The sequence below is a fragment of the Hyla sarda genome, chromosome 9, assembly GCF_029499605.1.
Source record: "Hyla sarda isolate aHylSar1 chromosome 9, aHylSar1.hap1, whole genome shotgun sequence".
Classification (NCBI taxonomy): Eukaryota; Metazoa; Chordata; class Amphibia; order Anura; family Hylidae; genus Hyla; species Hyla sarda.
Window position 1 is genome coordinate 166,524,528 of NC_079197.1, and position 21,871 is coordinate 166,546,398.

Below are 21,871 nucleotides of genomic sequence, written 5' to 3' on the forward strand. Positions count from 1 at the left end.
ATCCTCATTTTCCCAACTCAGTCTAACCCTTTCCACACACATAAAGTGCATTCAAAAAGTCTTCAGACCCTTTCACTGTTTTAACATTTTATGTTGCGGCCTTTAACCAAGTTTCTCCCATCATACTCCACTCAATACCCCATGATGACAAAGTAAAAACACAATGTTAGAAATCATTACTAATTTATTGAAAAGAAAAAAGGAATATATTGCATTAACCTAAGCATTCATACCCTTTACTTAGGACCTAGTTGAAGCCCCTTTGGCAGCGATTACAGCCTCCAGTCTTCTTGCTTCACTGTAGTGAAGATATCGGACAGGTGATTGGCACTGCCTGGTTTCCTCCAGACATGATGCTGCCCTCATCACGCTTCACTGTAGGGATGGCATTGGGCAGGTGATGGGCAGTGCCTTGTTTCCCCCAGACATGATGCTGCCTCCACCAGGATCACTGTAGGGATGGTATTGGGCAGGTGATGGGCAGTGCCTGGTTTCCTCCATACATGATGCTGCCCCCTCCATGATCACTGTAGGGATGGTAATGGGCAGGAGATGGGCAGTGCCTGGTTTTCTCCAGACATGATGCTGCCACCACCATGATCACTGTAGGGATCGTATTGGGCAGGTGATGGGCAGTGCCTGGTTTCCCCCAGACATGATGCTGCCCCCACAATGATCACTGTAGGGATGGTATTGGGCAGGTGATGGGCAGTACCTGGTTTCCCCCAGACATGATGCTGCCCCCACAATGATCACTGTAGGGATGGTATTGGGCAGGTGATGGGCAGTACCTGGTTTCCCCCAGACATGATGCTGCCCCCACCATGATCACTGTAGGGATGGTATTGGGCAGGAGATGGGCAGTGCCTGGTTTCCTCCAGACATTATGCTGCCCCCACCATGCTTCACTGTAGGGATGGTATTGGGCAGGTGATGGGCAGTGCCTGGTTTCCTCCAGACATTATGCTGCCCCCACCACGCTTCACTGTAGGGATGGTATTGGGCAGGTGATGGGCAGTGCCTGGTTTCCTCCAGACTGATGCTTCCCCACCATGATCACTGTAGGGATGGTATAGTACAGGTGACGGGCAGTGCCTGGTTTCCCCCAGACATGATGCTGCTCCCACCATGATCACTGTAGGGATGGTATTGGGATGGTGATGGGCAGTGCCTGGTTTCCTCCAGACATGATGCTGCCCCAACCCTGATCACTGTAGGGATGGTATTGGGCAGGTGATGGGCAGTGCCTTGTTTCCTCCAGACTGATGCTGCCCCACCATGATCACTGTAAGGATGGTATTGTACAGGTGAAGGGCAGTGCCTGGTTTCCCCCAGATATAATTCTGCCCCCCTACCCCAATAATCACTGTAGGGATGGTATTGGGCAGGTGATGGACAGTCCCTGGTTTCCCCCAGATATGATGCTGCCCCCACCATGATCACTGTAGGGATGGTATTGGGCAAGTGATGGGCAGTGCCTGGTTTCCCCCAGACATGATGCTGCCCCCACATGATCACTGTAGGGATGGTATTGGGCAGGTGATGGGCAGTGCCTGGTTTCCTCCAGACATGATGCTGCCCCCACCATGATCACTGTAGGGATGGTATTTGGCAGGTGATGGGCAGTGCCTGATTTCCTCCAGACATGATGCTGCCCCCACCACGATCACTGTAGGGATGGTTTTGGGCAGGTGATGGGCAGTGCCTGGTTTCCAAGGCATCCTCATTTTCCAAACTCAGTCTAACCCTTTCCACACACATAAAGTGCATTCAAAAAGTCTTCAGACTCTTTCACTTTTTTAACTTTTTATGTTGTGGCCTTTAACCAAGTTTCTCCCATCATTCTCCACTCAATACCCCACGATGATAAAGTAAAAACACAATGTTAGAAATCATTATTAGTTTATTGAAAATAAAAAGGAATATATTGCATTAACCTAAGTATTCATACCCTTTACTTAGGACCTAGTTGAAGCCCCTTTGGCAGCGATTACAGCCTCCAGTCTTCCTGCTTCACTGTAGGGATGGTATTGGGCAGGTGATGGGCTGTGCCTGGTTTCCTCCAGACATGATGCTGCCCCCACCATGATCACTGTAGGGATGGTATTGGGCCGGTGATGGGCAGTGCCTGGTTTCCTCCAGGGATGATGCTGACACCACCATGATCCCTGTAGGGATGGTATTGGGCAGGTGATGGGCAGTGCCTGGTCTCCTCCAGACATGATGCTGCCCCCACCATGATCACTGTAGGGATGGTATTGGACCGGTGATGGGCAGTGCCTGGTTTCCCCCAGACATGATGCTGCCCCCACCATGATCACTGTAGAGATGGTATTGGGCAGGTGATGGGCAGTGCCTGGTTTCCCCCAGACATAATAATTCCCCCACCTTGATCACTGTAGGGATGGTATTGGGCAGGTGATGGGCAGTGCCTGGTTTCCTCCAGACATGATGCTGCCCCCACCATGATCACTGTACGGATGGTATTGGGCAGGTGATGGGCAGTACCTGGTTTCCTCCAGACATGATGCTGCCCCCACCATGATCACTGTAGGGATGGTATTGGGCAGGTGATGGGCAGTGCCTGGTTTCCTCCAGACATGATACTGCCCCTGCAATGCTTCACTGTAGGGATGGTAGTGGGCAGGTGAGGAGTGGTTCCTGGTTTCCTCCAGACATGATGCTTCCCCCATCATATTTCACTGTAGGGATTATATTGGGCAGGTGATGGGCAGGGCCTGGTTTCCCCCAGACATGATGCGGCCCCCCCATGATCACTGTAGGGATGGTATTTGGCAGGTGATGGGTAGTGCCTGGTTTCCTCCAGACATGATGCTCCCCCCATCATGATCACTGTAGGGATGGTATTGGGCAGGTGATGGGCAGTTCCTGGTTTCCTCCAGACAGGATGCTGCCACCATCATGAGCACTGTAGGGATGGTATTGGGTAGGTGATTGGCAGTGCCTGGTTTCCCCCAGACATGATGCTGCCCCTACAATGCTTCACTGTAGGGATGGTATTGGGTAGGTGATGGGCAGTACTTGGTTTACTCCAGACATGATACTGCCCCCATCATGATCACTGTAGGGATGGTATTGGGCAGGTGAGGAGCAGTTCCTGGTTCCCTCCAGACATGATGCTGCCCCCACCATGATCACTGTAGGGATGGTATTGGGCAAGTGATGGGCAGTGCTTGGTTTCCCCCAGACATGATGCCTCCCCCACCATGATCACTGTAAGGATAGTATTGGGTAGGTGAGGAGCAGTGCCTGGTTTCCTCCAGACATGATGCTGCCCCTACAATGATTCACTGTAGGGATGGTATTGGACAGATGATGGGCAGTTTCTGGTTTCCTCCAGGCATAATTCCCCCCCCCCCATACCTCACTGTAGGGATGTTTTGGGCAGGTGACGGGCAGTGCCTGGTTTCCTCCAGACATGATGCTTCTCCCACCATACTTCAATGTAGAAATGGTATGAATAATCTTACACTGTGTGGCCTGTTGACTAAGCAGCTCCTGTGCCAACAGCTAGGAATTTCTGACTCCTCCTGGGTGGGGAGCACTTGCAGAATGGTCAGGATTAGGTACTGAGTGATATATAAAAAAAAAATTTGTTGGATCTGACGGGTACGCTTTAAGGCCAAAATGGGCTTGGTCCCTAAGGGGTTAAAGGTGACATGTTAGTGTTTCTGGCATGTTTGTTTCCAGTATTAATGTCTGTTTTTATTTTGTAGATTGGCAGCCACAAATAGTCCTTCACCTCCACTACCAGCTGGACTTTCTATTTCCTAGGCTAATGGCAAAAGAAAGAATGTTAGCCAAACTGTCTCCTCATGGGCTGTCCTCCAATACTACCTTTGTAGGATTTGATTGAGGTTGACACCCATTATTGCCTCCTCCATTTGACAGGACATTGCCCAAAGCCAGTAACACTGACACCACACAGATACACACAAAACCTGCCCCCATTTAACCAACTAAAGGTATCCTCTACTATATTGCTTGATTCTGGATTTTAACGTTGGTGTCACGATTCGGCTAGCTGGAGGTGGATCCTCTGTGCCAGAGAGGGATTGGCGTGGACCGTGTCGGTGGACCGGTTCTAAGTTGCTACTGGTATTCACCAGAGCCCGCCGCAAAGCGGGATGGTCTTGCAATGGCGGTAGCAACCAGGTCGTATCCACGGCAATGGCTCAACCTCTCTGACTGCTGAGATAAGCGCGGTACAAGGGAGTAGACAAAAGCAAGGTCGGACGTAGCAGAAGGTCAGGGCAGGCAGCAAGGATCGTAGTCAGGGGCAACGGCAGGAGGTCTGGAACACAGGCTAGGAACACACAAGGAAACACTTTCACTGGCACAATGGCAACAAGATCCGGCGAGGGAGTGCAGGGGAAGTGCAGGGGAAGTGAGGTATAAGTAGGGAGTGCACAGGTGAGGATACTGATTAGGCCTGCTGCGCCAATCAGTGGCGCAGTGGCCCTTTAAATCGCAGAGACCCGGTGCGCGCGCGCCCTAAGGAGCGGGGCCGCGCGCGCCGGGACAACACAGAAGGGGAACGGGTCAAGTACGGGAGCCGAGATGCGCATCGCGAGCGGGCGCGTCCCCCATCGCAAATCGCATCCCGGTTGGAAGTAATATCGCAGCACACCCGGTCAGCAGGTCTGCCCGGGACGCTGCGAATTAGAGAACGCTGCGAGCGCTCCGGGGAGGAGCGGGAACCCGGAGCGCTCGGCGTAACAGTTGGTTTTCTACCACATGGGGCATCTTATAACTGAACCAAAAACAAGTTTTCACTGCTAAGCCTTAGAGGTGGGCTAAGCTAGTTTAAGGGGGATTTCTGTGAAGAAACCCCCCGTCCTAGGTGCCCAGGCTGCTCACATTGCCAACAGCATCATGGTGACAAAGGTGAAGAGCATTTGGGCCACTTACAAACATCAGGTGGCAATGGTTTTTAACACCTCTGCACCAACGTTGAGCAAAGTGCCTCCAGAGTGCCTCCAGAGAGTCATTTATCTTCTTCCTTAGGACCTGATGGGTGGCCACAGCCTTCTCCATCATGTATGACGACGACAACAAAGGGGAGCTTAGATCCTTTAACATCACAGTAACATTATCCCTTTCCATTTCTTGTCTTTTAATCACCTTCTGGACTCCTTCATCTACCATGAGCTCTAGGTCGGCTACAATAAAATCTTTTCCTGCCCATCATATAACCTTGTTACTGAGCCAAGCTATAAACTCATCTCTAACAATGGACATTCCATTGGGTATCACTGAACAATTGTATAGTGACAAACGAAAAGAATGTCCAGCATCCAGGTTGAAGTGGAAAACGGGTATTTCTTTATTGGAAAACTTGCATACACACGATAAAAACTTTGACGCGTTTCACGCTTTTGCACGCAAAAGCGTGAAATGTGTCAGAGTTTTTATTGTGTGTATACAAGTTTTCAAATAAAGAAACACCCGTTTTCCACTTCAACCTGGATGCTGGACATTCTTTTCGTGTGTCGCTCTGCACTGAAGCCGGAGGTGGGACCGATGGGTCCGTGCACTGGTGTGAAGACTGATCTGGGTGAGCTGTCGTTGTTTAATTTTTTGAACAATTGTATGGGTCCTTCTTAGGCAATTTGTACCGCAGACTCTTGGAGAGTCAATCCTTCTTGTTGATAGTAGATATAAAACCCTTTTAGGTGCTCCAATGCTTGAGTGAAATACCACCAGTTCTGCCACAGAAACTTAGAGCAAGCGATCATTGGCCTTCATGCTTTCCATCCTATCTGCCAACAGGGCACTCCAGATTTTTGGACACCTACTGCAGGCGCCTCTACTGGCAGAATTACTGATGTAAGAATTTGGTGGCCCACAGCCCTGTTGTCATTGGATGTGGTTTCTTTGCCAAGCAATATTTTGGGTTTGTGATCCTGCTGATGACGCTAATTTTAAGGTGATGCTTACTAAATTAATTCATAAATACCCTATTAGATGATATGATGAGGAATGGACATAAAATTTAGTTTGCCCCCTTTAGGTGTTGGTTCATGTTCCTGTACTGTCCAGGTAATGGGACCCTTGACTCTCCCACTGTGACTTATGGCCCCTTTTCTGATTTGTGGTGTGGAAGTGATGCTTTGTGCATGTTCTTACTACTCATGGTGAATAAGAATAAGGGAACCTGATTTGGACATCCTATTTAATGGAGTCCACAGTATCCACCCTGGCTGCCTCTATAGCATGAATGCCATTGGATTTAACCTACATGTGCACATATAACAGGAGCAAAATACCCCAGTCTTTCACTGTGATATGGAATTTAAACAAGCTGGAGATGTTAGTAGATGTGACCTCAGCAGCTTGCAGAATTATAAATGTAGCACTGGATGACTTTCTATAATACATTCTACTGTATAACACAATTTCCGTATTAAAGTTCCATTCAAATTTGCTTTAGCTGAGAAAAGGTGAATTTTGGATTACGGTAGTTTAATTATAATTTTATTCTATTAATTTCTCTGCAAATACCCAGGAGAATCCATACCTTACTGTGTTAATAGTGTATAAATAAGTCGCTCATATGGGAATAATTAACACATAGAAAATTGTTAATATATATCAGGATCTGTTGGCGGTGTGATCATATGGAGCACCGGATTGCAGCCGCCCCTATGTAAGTACGGCTCATTGTCTGCTCTTCTTCTGGGTTCACATATATTGTGTGCAATGGTGGAGGAATTGTTACTAACAACCAATCAGGATGCAGCTTTAATGTGTCTTCTAAAAAATGAGAGCTGATTCCGATGATATGGGTTTTGCCTTGACCCAGTTGTGATAAATTTACCCCTTGTTGGTGTTTTTGCACCTTTGTTACGGTCTTTCAAGGACAACAACTTTACCTTAAAATGGTCACCATCATCTCTCTATCTTCTTGCCTTGCTCTGATTTTTCCATTAAAGATATTATTTAAAGTTTTCCTATATGGTAACATGGTGGGATATATTTTTTCGGATATGCCATTACTTTATGCCTGTTGGGTGACCAACCACTGAGACCAATTTTGAGAATGAACGAACCATAGCACTGATTCACCACTGTGGCCCCTTCGTGGTCTTTGTCTGCACAGCAGTGCCCGGCCGCCCACTGTGCTCTGTAGTACAACACAATTCATGTGAATGACTCTGCTTTGCAGGGAAAACAGTGAAGGATCCGCAATTCTGGAACAGTATGAAACAGCACCGCAGCCTCCTGGACCCCCACCTATCATAAAGTGATGGCATTTCATAGTCACACCTCATCACTTTATGAGATAGGAATACTCTTTTAAAGCGGTACTCTGGCCCTAATGGTCCAAAGGATAGGGGATAAAATGCTTGACTGCGGGGCATCCGCCGCTGGCGACCCCCGCAATCTTGCATTCGGCACCCACCTCTTACAACTGTATGCCGCGCTGCCAGCTCACAAACTGCCAGGTACCGACCACAGGGCCGGAGTATCGTGACATCACGACTCTGTCCCCGTGTGATGCCACCCCCTGCCCCCGCTATGCAAGTCTATGGGAGGGAGCGTCACGCTCCCTCCCATAGACTTGCATAGCGGGGGCAGGGGGTGACGTCACACGGGGACAGAGTCTTGATGTCCCAATACTCCGGCCCTGTGGTCGGCACCTGGCAGTTTGTGAGCTGGTAGCACGGCGTGCAGCTCAAAGAGGTGAGTGCCGAATGCAAGATTGCGGCAGGAATCTTATCCCCTATCCTTTGGATAGGGGATAAGATGTCTTAGGGCTGGAGTACCCCTTTAATGAATTGGTTTTAATGATCTGCTCTGTAATAACAATACTAGTAATAAACATTTTGCTCGGACTTCTCTTGCTGGGAAAAAGTTTGGAGGTCCTAGTGGTGGGACCACATGTCATCTACTAGTCATCGGTGGACCCACCAAAAGAGAGAAAATGCCTAGAAACATTTTAAACTAAGAGAAAACAGACACATGGCTGTAAGGGGTCTGGAGTCTGAACTAATATTTAGACCTGGTTTGGTTTGAAATAATAATTATTATTATTATTGTTATTATTATTACTATTATTATTATTATTACTATTATTTATATAATTAAAAATTTTAACAATAAATTATATATTTTGTTCTTCCAGTGCTCACTTGCTAGAAGATTGTGTAAGACAAGTCACAAAATCTAAAAATGTATATAAAAATAAGAAATAAAAAAAACAAAAAAAATACAATTGACCCCATGTGGAAATCTACAGTAGTTTCTGGTGTCCCTTCCCTGTCTATTAATTCAACCAGATATCCCCTATAAGTAGCCACTGTGTTATTATACCTTTACATTAACTCCTTCCTCTTGTACACATATGTAATGTTATACTATTTGATTCAATGTTTTGACCACAATGCAATCCAACCTGACAACCATGAGATATTTCATCATTACGGGGATATCTGAGGACCCTCAGCTTCAACTTCCGATCTTCCTCCTGGTTCTCCTGATTTATCTCTTCATCCTATCTGGTAACATGACCATTCTCATTGCTTGTCAGGACCCTCGTCTCCACACCCCCATGTACTTCTTCCTGGGTAACTTGTCCATACTGGACATGAGTTGTTCCACCGTTACTTTACATAAGATCCTTTTATGTTTCATTGCTGGTGACAGAACTGTTTCCTTCACTGCTTGCATGGTGCAGATACATATGTTTGGCTCCTTAGCTGGCGTTAACCTGTTGATATTGATGGCCATGGGTTATGACCGCTATGTGGCCATCTGTAGGCCCTTACGATATCACATGGTTATGAGTCCTGGAGTATGTGTTACATTGGCCTCTGTTTGTTGGGTTTTAGGCTTTTTACAAGTCACTCCTTTCACTGTTATCATTTGTGGCTTCTCTTGCTATTCCTCCAATGAGATCAACCACTTCTTCTGCGACATCGTTCCCGTCATGAAAATTTCTTGCAATGACACTTCATTTCTGGAGACCCTCTTCTTCATCGAGGGGCTTCTTACCATGATCCTGATGCCATTTCTTTTAACGTTTGCCTCTTACATATTTATAATAAATGCCATAATAAGGATAGGTACCAGTTCTGGAAGACTGAAGGCCTTCTACACATGTTCCTCACACCTCACGGTGGTCACGTTGCTATACATGACACTTTTTGGACAATATCTGACCCCAAACCTAAGCGGCACCTTGGAGTCCAAGAAACTTTTTGCTCTCTTTAACACGGCCGCTGTTCCTCTGCTCAATCCAGTGATCTACAGCCTGAAGAATAAAGATGTGAAAAGGGCTTTAAAAAATGATTCTGTGCCAGGCCAAACCCCAGGAAAAAAGTTTGGTTACTTAGATGGTCCATCGAATTGAACCTTTTCAAGGCTTCAATGTTTAAACCAGATAAAGGCAAAAGAAAGTCACAATTGGGGAGATTTATCAAAACTGTGCAGAGGAAGAGTGGTCCAGTTGCCCATAGCAACCAATCAGATTGCTTCTTTCATTTTCCACAGGCCTCTTTAGAGGCCTGTGGAAAATGAAAGAAGCAATCTGATTGGTTGCTATGGGCAACTGCACCACTCTTCCTCTGCACAGGTTTTGATAAATCTCCCCCAATGTTCTGTGGTCAATGTTACATCATTACTACCTCCTATTTTCCTTCTTCTGACTCTTGCATCTGAGGATACTTTCAATTCTAGATTACTTTTCCTAAAGCAGAGTTTGTAGCCCATTGCCTTCTGTTACTTTACTCCTTCCCGACATTTGAGGCTGTCAGCTGTAGATAGCAGCAGCCAAGATCAGAGATAACTCTGATCCCAGTGGCTTAAAGGGGTACTCCACTGGGGGAAAGAAAATGTCATCAACTGGTGCCAGAAAGTTAAACAGATTTGTAAATTACTTCTATTTAAATATCTCAATCCTTCCAGTACTTATCAGCTGCTGTATGCTTCACAGGAAGTTATTTTCTTTTTCAATTTCCTTTCTGTCTGACCACAGTGTCCTCTGATGACACCGCTGTCCATTTAGGAACTGTCCAGAGTTGGTGCAAATCCCCATAGCAAACCTATCCTACTCTGGAGAGTTCCTGACATGGACAGAGGTGTCAGCAGAGAGCACTGTGGTCAGACAGAAAGGAAATTAAAAAAAAGAACTTCCTCTGTAGTATACAGCAGCTGATAAATACTGGAAGGATTAAGATTTTTAAATAGAAGTAATTTACAAATCAGTTTAACTTTCTGGCATCAGTTGATTAAAAAAAATAATAATAATGTTTTCCAGCAGAGTACCCCATTAACCCATAGAAGCATAGAAGCAGCAGTCCATAGCAAACATGGCATGTGATTGGTTAGATTCTGGCCCCTTCGGACTCTGATCGTCCCTTTCTCCCCCACAGGGTATCATTCGGATTGCAGGGTGTAATTGCATTGTTTACGTGTTATATAATCCGTCTGTAAATTATTGTAACTATCTGTAAACTATTATGTATTAGTTTATGTATAATGTATAGTGAATGTTGTAACAAAAAAAAACAAAAGAACAGAATTATTGTTCTTTATGTCCCCCTGCATCCCAAAAATGTGATCCAAAACCCCATCTGCACCAAAACACAAAATCAGGAAAAACTACAGTTCACCACACAAAAAAACAAACACACAGCTCGGCAGACAAAACAAGTAGATAAAGGGATTGTCCCATGATTACAAGTTATCCCTTCCTTAGAATGGGGGATACCTATCTGGTCACAAGGGGTCCAAATGATGGGACCCCAGTGATCTCTATAATGGCTACTATCAGAATGGAGAGATATGACACTCACGTGCATAGCCAATCCAAAATGGCGCATTCAGCTATCTCTAGCAGATTCCATAGAGAATGGATTGCGCCACTTTGTTGGCGAGACTCCAAAATAGCCGCACCTGGAGATGGCACGCCATGATACCTGAGGTTAGGAGGGTGTGGAGAAAGATAAGATAAAAGTTGTATTATTTTATTAGGCAGGCTGGGCATATAAGTATAAAAAAATAAAAAATCACTGGACATCCCCTTTAAGATTGTGTATGTGAATAAACACAGTAAACCATGTTCTGTGACATATTGGATGGACAGATTATGTCTCTTTTTCCTGATTCTGAGATATTACATTCTAAAACAAAAAGCTGTCAAGAAAGGAGATACCATGGAGATATTTTACCCATCCACTGTATGTTATTGACTGCTGACCTACTAAAGAGTCCATGGTGCTTTCCTTTACCTGAGAACTAATAAACAGTTGGAACGGGACTATATAAGAGACTGAAGGAATTACAGATAAAATGTAGTCAATCCAATCCTTAAAGGGGTACTCTGCCCAGCTCCGCCCCTAGACTCCGCCGCTCTTATCCCCTATCCAGCTGAGAGACCCCCGACGTTTGTTTAGAACGCTGGGTGCGGGTGGCGAGGGTCGTGATAACACGGCTAGGCCCCTCGTGATGCCACGTCACAGCCCCCTCAATGCAAGTCTTGCATTGAGGGGGCGTGATGTGATGATACAAGGGGGCGTGGTCGACATCACGACCCCCCAGCCCCCGCTGCAAGCATTCGGAACAATATGTTACGAATGCTGGGGCGGCTGAGTGTCCCTTTAAAAATAAGGAAAAGTTGGAATGACTTTCCATGGGAGTCTATAGCAAAATCAGTGTACAATTCATGCCAACATACCCCTAGATTAGAAATAAGAGGGGAAGTACCCATTACACCTCCCCATCTATTCTGTTGCAGGGCACTAGTGATGTCGCGAACATAAAATTTTCGGTTCGCGAACCGCGAACTTCCGCAAAAGTTTGCGTACCGCCGAACCGGGCTAACCGCCATTGACTTCAATGGGCAGGCGAATTTTAAAACCCACAGGGACTCTTTCTGGGCACAATAGTGATTTAAAAGTAGTTTCAAGGGGACTAACACCTGGACTGTGGCGTGCCGGGGTGGGATCCATGGCAAAACTCCCATGGAAAATTACATAGTTGATGCAGAGTCTGGTTTCAATCCATAAAGGGCATAAATCACCTAACATTCCTAAATGGTTTGGAATAACATGCTTTAGCCCCCTTAAGGCAGCACATAGTTAGATCCCCCCTATAGGCAGCACATAGATTCCCCCATATTAGGCAGTACATAGTTAGATCCCCCCTTTAGGCAGCACATAGATTCCCCCATGTTAGGCAGCACATAGTTAGAGCTCCCCTTTAGGTAGCACATAAGATTCCCCCATAAAAAATTAGGCATGTACACATGGATGAAAAATTGGGTATTGTCGCAGCCACATCTGCAGCAGCGGCCAGAAAAATTACAGCACCAGAAAAAGTGCAGCAGCAGAGGCCAGAAAAATTAGGCATGTACACATGGATGAAAAATTGGGTATTGTTGCAGCCGCAGCAGTAGCAGCGGCCAGAAAAATTGCAGCACCATAACAAGTGCAGCAGCAGAGGCCAGAAAAATTAGGCATGTACACATGGATGAAAATTAGGTATTGTCGCAGCCGCTGATGTAGCAGCGGCCAGAAAAATTTCTGTTTGTTTTGCCAAGCATAAAGTGCCCTAAAACATTGCGGCTTGAACCCTACTTGGTGGGGGATAAGTCACGCAAGTCATCCGGCATTCAGAGTTCAAATACAGCAGCGTGTGGACCATTTTTAGCCCAAGGCAGCTCATCTGATCTGGCCTTGTTCAGTCAAATGTATCGCCCAGTGTCAGTCCCTTTGGGAGCCATCCCTCATTCATCTTAATAAAGGTGAGGTAATCCAGACTTTTTTGACCAAGGTGACTCCTCTTCTCAGTGACAATACCTCCTGCTGCACTGTAGGTCCTTTCTGACAGGACACTTGAAGCGGGACAGGCCAGAATTTGAGTGCAAATTGTGATAGCTCAGGCCACAGGTCAAGCCGGCACACCCAGTAGTCAAGGGGTTCATCGCTCCTCAGAGTGTCGAAATCTGCGGTTAAGGCCAGGTAGTCTGCTACCTGTCAGTTAAGTCGTTCTCTGATGGTGGACCCCGAAGGGCTGTGGCGATGCATAGGACTTAAAAAGCTCTGCATGTCCTCCATCAACAGCATGTCTGTAAAGCATCCTGTCCTTACCGGCGTGTTCGTGGGAGGAGGAGGAGGAGGATTACTTTCACCTCTTCCCCTGTTAGATTCCTGTTGTGCTGTGACATGACCCTTATACGCTGTGTACAGCATACTTCTTAATTTATTTTGGACCTGCTGAATCCTTTCCGCCTTGCTGTTATGCGGTAACATGTCAGGCACTTTATCTTTATACCGGGGGTCTAGTAGCGTGGACACCCAGTACAGGTCGTTCTCCTTCATCCTTTTTATACGAGGGTCCCTCAACAGGCACGACAGCATGAAAGACCTCATTTGCATAAGGACGGATGCCGAGCTACTCATGTCCCCTTTCTAGTCCTCACTGATGTCAGGGAAGGTATAATCTTCTTCCCCCCAGCCACGTACAACACCACGGGAACCAGATAGGTAACAAAGAGCACCCTGTGATGCCTGCTGTGGTTGGTCTTCCTCCTCCTCATCAAAGCCACATTCCTCCTCTGACTCCTCTTCCTCACAATCCTCTTCCAGCGTTGCCACAAGTCCAGCAAGCAATGCTGATAAGGCTGTTTCTGGTGGTGATGGTGTCCACAACTCTTCCTCTTCACGCTCATCTACTGCCTGATCCAGCACTCTTAGCAGGGTACGCGAAGAAAACAGGGCAAGGAAGAAAACAAACGGTATCATGTCGCTGATGGTGCCTTTGGTGCAACTGACCAGGTTTGTCACCTCCTCAAAAGGACGCATGAGCCTACAGGCATTGCGCATGAGCCTCCAGTAACGTGGCAAAAAAATTCCCAGCTCCGCAGATGATATCCTAGCACCCCGGTCATACAAATATTTGTTGACGGCTTTATCTTGTTGGAGCAGGCGGTCGAACAATAGTAGTGTTGAATTCCAACGTGTCGGGCTGTCGCAAATCAAGCGCCTCACTGGCATGTTGTTTCGCCGCTGGATATCTGACAAGTGCGCCGTGGCCATGTAGGAACGCCTGAAATGGCCACACACCTTCCTGGACTGCTTCAGGACATCCTGTAAGCCTGGGTACTTGAGCACAAAGCGTTGTACAATCAGATTACACACATGTGCCATGCACGCCACATGTGTCAACTTGCCCAACCTCAATGCCGCCAACAAATTTGTTCCGTTGTCACAAACCACCTTGCCGATCTCCAGTTGGTGCGGAGTCAGCCACTGGTCCACCTGTGCGTTCAGGGCCGACAGGAGCGCTGGTGCAGTGTGACTCTCCGCTTTGAGGCAAGTCAACCCCAAGATGGCGTGACACTGCCGTATCCGGGATGTGGAATAGCACCTAGGGAGCTGGGGGGGTGCCGGTGATGTGGAACAAGACGCAGCAGTGGAAGAGGACTCGACCGAGGATGTTATGGAAGAGGATGGAGTAGGAGGAGTAGAGGAGGTGGCAGCAGGCCTGCCTGCAAGTTGTGGCGGTGTCACCAACTCCTCTGCAGAGCCACGCATTCCATGCTTGGCAGCCGTCACCAGGTTTACCCAATGCGCAGTGTAGGTGATATACCTGCCCTGACCATGCTTTGCAGATCAGGTATCAGTGGCCAGATGGACCCTTGCCCCTACACTGTGTGCCAGACATGCCATAATTTCCTTTTGCACAATGGAGTAAAGGTTGGGGATTGCCTTTTGTGCAAAGAATTTCGGCCAGGTACCTTCCACTGCGGTGTCCCAATGGCTAAATTTTTTTTAAAGGCCTCAGACTCCACCAGCTTGTATGGTAAAAGCTGGCGGGCTAGCAGTTCCGATAAGCCAGCTGTCAGACGCCGGGCTAGGGGGTGACTTTGAAACATTGTCTTCTTGTGCTCAAACATCTCCTTGACAGACACCTGACTGTGGGCAGATGAGCAGGAACTGCTCAAGGCGAGAGATGGAGAGGCGAATGGTTGAGAGGGGGCAAGGAGGGCAGCAGTGGTTGACCTGGCTGAAGATGCTGGACCAGGAGGAGGATGGTGGCTTTGACTTTGTGTGCTGCTTGTACTGATGTGTTGATCCCATAGGCGTTTGTGATGTGACATCATGTGCCTTCGCAAAGCATTTGTGCCTAGGTGGGTGTTGGACTTCCCATGACTCAGTTTCTTCTGGCAAAGGTTGTAATTTGCCTCGCTGTTGTCAGAGGCAGACACACAAAAAAAATGTCACACTGCTGAGCTCTGCGATGACGGCATTCTGGTGGTGGCAACAGCATGTGTTGATTGGCGTCCCGTCTGGCTGACCCTGCGTGCCGATGCATGCTGTCTGACTGTGCCACTAGCTCCTTGTGACGACCTCCCCCTGCTTCCAACTCGTCTCCTCCTCCTCTCTGTCTCCCCATCTAAACTTTCCCCCTCTTCTTCTCTTCTAGCAGACACCCACGTGGCATCCACGGACACATCATCATCATCAACACCTTCACCCCTATCTGACACCTCAAGAAAAGAAGCAGCAGCGGGTACAACATCATCATCACACCGTACGTCCATGTGTGTAATGCTGCCTGACTGAGACATATCCCTGTTAACTACATCCTCTGGCAATAATGGTTGCGCATCACTCATGTCTTCAAACTGATGTGTAAATAACTGGGTGAAACAATCTGCCCTGCAGGCAAAAAAAAAATGGCAACTGTGACGTGAACTGACAGTGACTGGTTTTATTTAACAGCCAAAAAAGTTTTTTTTATTTGCACAACTGTCACACCAAATAGGATTTGTACTAGTGTGACAATGAGCAAAGAAGCTTGCCAGCGGAGTTCCCCTTTTAAGCAGTGGTCCCCAACCAGGGTGCCTCCAGCAGTTGCAAAACACACGGACTGATATATTTCAGCCCTTTGAATACTGTAGTAGTTAGTTGCTTTAAAGAAAAAAAGCTTGCCAGCGGAGTTCCCCGTTTAAGCAGTGGTCCCCAACCAGGGTCCCTCCAGCTATTGAAAAACACACGGACTGATATCTTTCAGCCCTTTGAATACTGTATACTGTAGTAGTTAGTTGCTTGAAGGAACTTAAGTTTTATACTGCAGTAGCCCTTTTAACCAGCGGTTCCCTCCCAACCAGGGGGCCTCCAGCTGTTGCAAGACACAGGGACTGATATTTTTCAGCCCTTTGAATACTGTAGTAGTTAGTTGCTTGAAGGAACTTAATTTTTATTCTGGAGTACCTCTTTTAACCAGTGGTTCCCTCCCAACCAGGGTGCCTCCAGCTGTTGCAAGACACACGGACTGATATTTGAGCCCTAAAAAGGGCTTTTTTGGGTGCTGTCCTTAAATCAGATGTTACACTAGTGCTTTAGGAGTAAACTGGACCTTGAATACACCACCTAGAAGCAACCTAGCTATCGCTTTCCCTATACAGCAGGAGCAGCTTCTCTGACCCTCCACTTCCTAAGCCTGCAGTATGCTGAATGAGGGTAAAATGGCGTCCGTGCAAGAGGTAGGAGGGTCTGGAAGGGAGGGACTGCTGCTGATTGGCTGAAATGTGTCTGCTGACTCTGACTCACAGGGTCAAAGTTTACCGCAATGTTAAAGTATAGGGGGCGGATCGAACTTCACATATGTTCGCCCGGCGAGGCGAACGCAAGCATGCTTTTAGGGCTCTAAGATAGTGTTAAAGGGGTACTCCACTGCCCCAGAGTTCGGAACATTTTGTTCCAAATGCTGGGTGCGGGCTGCGGTGTTCGTGATGTCACGCCACGCCCCCCTCAATGCAAGTCTTTAGGAGGGGGCATGGCAGCCGCCATGCCCCTCCCATAGACTTGCATTGAGGGGATGTGACTTCACGAGGGGCGTGGCCGTGATGACAAAATGTTCCAAACACTGGGACGGGGGAGTACCACTTTAAACAGAGGTTTTTAGGTCATTGCTGAAGTTCAGGTTTGCCTCAAACTAATTTGTTCCAACGCAAACTTTTTGCCAAAATTTGGCGACCGGTCAAACCAAACTTTTGAAAAGTTTTCCCATCTCTATTCTATAGACTGTGCCGTCAGACCCCGACCAACAAAAACTACCACTGCTCTGCATTAACCCCTTAAGGACATGCGGCCTAAATGTACAACGCTGCAGCGAGTAACTTTGCACACAGCGCCAAGTACATTTACGGCGCAGTAGCCGCGGACCCACTGGTAATGGCGGACATCAGCGATCGTGCTGATGTCTGCTTTTAACCCCTCAGATGTTGTGATCAATACAGATCACGGCATCTGCGGAAGTGCGCCACTTAGAATGGCTGATCAGATCAGCTGCGGGAATCAGGTCAGCCAGGATGGCAGACGGAGGTCCTTTCACCTGCCTCTGCTGCTCTCCCAGTGTCTTCTGCTCTGATCTTCCTTCCAACAGACCAGAGCAGAAAATCACGATAATACTGATCAGAGCTATGCCCAATGCATAGCACCGAACAGTATTAGCAATCTGAAGATTGCCATAAATAGTCCCCTATGGGGACTAAAAAAAGTGTAAAATAAATGTAAAAAAGTGAAAAAAATTTGAATAATACATATTATCATACATTTTAGAGTAAAATGAGTGATGTCATTACAGTACAAGTACAAATGACCATGCAAAAGACAAGCCATCATATGGGTCTGTGAATGTAAATATAAAAGAGTTATGGATTTTAGATGGTGAGGAAGAAAAAACGAAAACGCAAAAATAAAATTGGCTGTGTTCTTAAAGGGGTACTTCACCTGTGTCCTTAAAGGCCTCTCCCATAGGCTTGCATTGAAGGGGCGTGTCCGTGATGTCATGAGCCTCTGGCACTGCACCTGATGCTCTAAGCGAATGTCGGGTACGGCAGGGAGATCGTGGGGGTCCCGCCGCTGGACCCTATCCTTTGGATAGGGGATAAGATTCTAGGAGTGGAGTACCTTTTAAGGTTAAAATGAACTGTGTCCATAAGGGGTTAAGACTGTAAGGTGTAATTACAAAAAAATCTATATGCCACTGTGAACACATCCTAATCCGAATTTCTGCTTGCGGAATTCCGCCTCAAATTAAAGCCCACATATTTTTCAACGCCTGGAATAGATGCAAAAAAAGCACAAGAAGGGTTTATTTGCGCCTTTTTTGCGCCTTTTGGTTTACACATTTCAGATGATTTTGAGTTGCAATCCACTGATTTTGGCAATACACATGATATGGAAGGGTTTTATTAACTGCGCCTTTTTGTGAAAAGGCGCAAAAAAGGCGCAAAGCCACTGAAAAGTCTATAAAACGACACCGCCCCAGACTTAGCTTTATGGTGTACGTGAAGAGAGAAATTTCAGAAAATGTGACCTGCACAAAATTTTACAAATGCTCTGTGACCATTTCATAAATTTGGTGATCCTACACATTACCAGTTCACAAAAAAAAAAGGTGTAGAAAAATGCTTCTCTTACACCTACAATGATCAACGCCGTCCATAGACTTCTATGGGATTCCGCACTCCCATTCACATTTCTGAGCTTCCGTTTGTGGTAGAAGGCTATGTTGGAGTAGGGGGCTGTGTTTCTATTATGAAGAACATAATAACTTGTTTTTTTTTTTGTGGCCCCAAAAAAACGCAAGAAAAAAAGTCAGCAAAAACGGCACAACATTTTCCTGTGTTTGGCTTTTTTTTTTTTTTTTTGCGTTTTTTTTCTGTTTTTTTTTTTTCTTTGCCATTGAGTGAAAATAGCATTTTTGGCCCCTTTGACGTTTTTTCTAAATTTGTTGGGTACCGAAAAAAAAAAAAAGGATGCAGTAGTGTTGGAAAAAATGTATTTAACAACATTTTTATTTTTTATAACAAATTAATTTTTAATGAAGTGTGTGCTTCACTTTTTTCTCTCAATTTTTTACTTTTTTCTAGGTAGTACTACTACTCCCAGAAAGGAACAGACGGTTCCATGATGGGAGTAGTAGTACCTGTACTAATAGACATATCGCCCCTGGTGTCACTCCTGAGACCCGATGCGATCGTCCATTATATAGCAGAGATGTGGAGCGGCTCTATATAGCGCTCATATCTCTGCACTATACTTCGGCCAGCCAGTGATATGAATAGAACATCACTCATTCATATTTTCTGCCCAGAGTGGTGATTGGCCGGATGGTTGCAGCCAATCACAGCTCTCAGCGGGAAATATGAATGAGTGATGTTCTATTCATATCACTGGCCGGCCAGAATAAAGTGCAGAGATGCTAGCGCTGTAGAGAGCCGCTCCGCATCTCTGCAATACATAGGACTATTGTATTGGGTGTCAGTAGTGGCACCCGCTGTGATCTCTCCTTAACTGCAGGCACTATTACTCCCAGCATGGAGCAACCTCTTCTCCATGTTGGGAGCTGTAGTACCTGCCTTAATAGACAGATTGCAGCGAGTGTAACTTCTGACACCTGTTGCTATTTGTCTATTAATGCAGGTACTACAGCTCTTAGCATTGAGCAGAGTGTGCTCCATGTTGGGAGCAGTAGTACCTGCAGTTAAGTAAAGTTCATAGCAGATGTAACTTCTGACACCCGCTGTGATCCTCCTGTTTAATGTATAGATGCGACCGCTCTCCTATGGTCCCCTGCACTGATGTATATATACACCTATTCATATTTCCCGCAGAGTTGTGATTGGCTGGAACCATCTGGCCAATCACAGCTCTCCGCAGGAAATATGAATAGGTGTATATATACGGCAGTGCAGGGCACCATAGAAGAGCGTCCGGCCGCATCTTTAAATTGTACAGATCTGTAAATTAGTACAGGTACTACCACTTCCATCATGGAACAATTTGTTCCATGCTGGGAGTAGTAGTACTACCTAAAAATGTAAAAAAAAAAATAAGAAAAAAAAACACACACACGCACTACATTTTTATTATTGATGGCTACATTTTTAGTGCCCTGCCCGCACACATAAATTGATCGCTGTTTTAAAAATTAATAAAAATGTTGTCATAAAGAAGATACATTTCGTTAGATACAATCTTTCCCATCACTACTGTATCTTTTTTATTAATTTTTTTAATGGTACCCCACAAAATTTTATTAAGAAAGGTATCTCCATCAAAAACCACCTGGAAAAACGCCAAAGTTTAAACCCACATGTCGTTTTTCTTGGCATATTTTTTTACTCCCATAGACTTCTATGGGAGAAAAACGCCACAATTTCAGGGGAAAAAAATCCATAGGCTCAACATGCTGCGACTTTGCAAAACCGCCAACGAGCTGAAAATGCCAAAAAGAGGGATAAAACGTCAAAAGGATTAAAAACAACGCCAAACTGAAAAACCCAAAGTAGAAAAAGAATTTTGCGATTTCTCATTGATTTAAAGCTAACATCTGTCCGCAGTGTTTTTTCAATGAAAAAACGTCATGGGGGCCGTTTTGGCGTTTTTGGGGGGAAAAACGCACAAAAAAAAAAACAAGTAGTCACTTAGCCTAAGCTGGATGCTACACCTCTGGTCAATGGGGTTATTGAGTATATTTTTACTTGCAGCCCGTTTACATATTGGCTCTTCACACTCTTAATTCTATTCATTCTACATTATGAAAAATGTGTCTAATGGGTCTGCCCTGGTTAAAGCTGCATAACCCTGTTTTTGATTGGTCTTCCAGTGAGTTGATCAGATGGAGAACTGATTGCCCCTCAAACCACTGCCTTTGTGCCAGTCCTTCCCCTGAAACTAAGTCAGGCAATATCCCATCTGTGAAAATTGCGGTGTCAACTGTGGATTCAGATCTGACGTCTGATATTAGGGGAGGTCAGGATCGTCCCCCTAACAATGTTCCCCAAGATAAACTAGGCCCAGCTTGCTTATAAATTCCAGAGATAGATACTATCTATTTTGATTTGTGCACAGTCTGGGTCCAGATTCGGAAGAAGCTGGAGTAAGCTCAGAGCATCCAGAATTCTGCTGCTGCTGCAAAAAAAAAATCCAGTGCAGCAGCCTCCCACTGTTTCTCCTGCACCATTGACACTACAGAATTTCCATTTTATTTCTCAGGCTGAATCCACTCGATGATACATTGCCATCTGCGGAGACAGCACATTTCTGAGCGTGGGCCTGGAATTTCTCCGGCTAAAAATTCCCTAGTGTGAATGGACTCTAAGGGTGCCACAGGTAAGCTGGCACCCAACTCTCCCCAGTGTTTAAGAGTTATGAGGCCCCTTATAAAATTAGGTTGGGTACTGAAATTTACTTACCTTGCCAAGTGTAGCCTCCTGTTCTCTCTCCGGTGGGGTTCCTTTTTGTCCTAATAATTGTCCTAAATTGTCATTGTGTGATGCTGCCAGCCCAGCCAAAGAGCCGGTGTTCATGTCCCCAAGAAATGGGATGTTAAAACTGTATTTTAACTCAGTCTAATACCCATGATTGAGGTTTCTTCCTATCAACAGCGTACCTGACCCTTGTTATTTCTGTGTTGCCGACCTGACCTTCTATAACCTGACCTATACTTGTGACCCAGGGGCGGACATATCACTTGTTCAGCCGGTTCTGCTGCACAGGGGCCCAGCATGTTAGGGGGCCCACCTAGTAGCCCAGGTCACAGCCTGGGCCTCACAGACTGGGCCCCTGCAGGGCCCCCTGCCAGTACTTCATACTCTATGCTGCAGCAACAGGTCCCGGACCTGCCACTGACAGCAGTAATTTACCTCGGCCGGGCGAGAGGACAGGCCAGGGGCTGATGGGAACAGACGTGCCCTGCGCAGGCACGCACGTCTGTTCCAAGCCCCTGATGTCACGTGTCATGGCCTCTGACCCTGGCAGAAGCGACAGGAGCAGCAAACCCTCCGGCCTCACACGGCCGCATCGCTGAGCAGATAAGGTGAGGAGAG

The 21,871-nt window shown here is 46.4% G+C and overlaps 1 protein-coding gene across 1 annotated transcript; it reads left to right on the plus strand.

Annotated features, from left to right (window-relative positions):
- Nucleotides 1-8,161: 8,161 nt before the first annotated feature.
- On the plus strand, nucleotides 8,162-9,426 carry LOC130291503 (olfactory receptor 8U9-like). Its single transcript, XM_056540271.1, has one exon. It carries the CDS (start codon nucleotides 8,408-8,410, stop codon nucleotides 9,374-9,376), a length of 969 nt encoding a protein of 322 aa, XP_056396246.1. The 5' UTR covers nucleotides 8,162-8,407; the 3' UTR covers nucleotides 9,377-9,426.
- The last annotated feature ends 12,445 nt before the right edge of the window (nucleotides 9,427-21,871 follow it).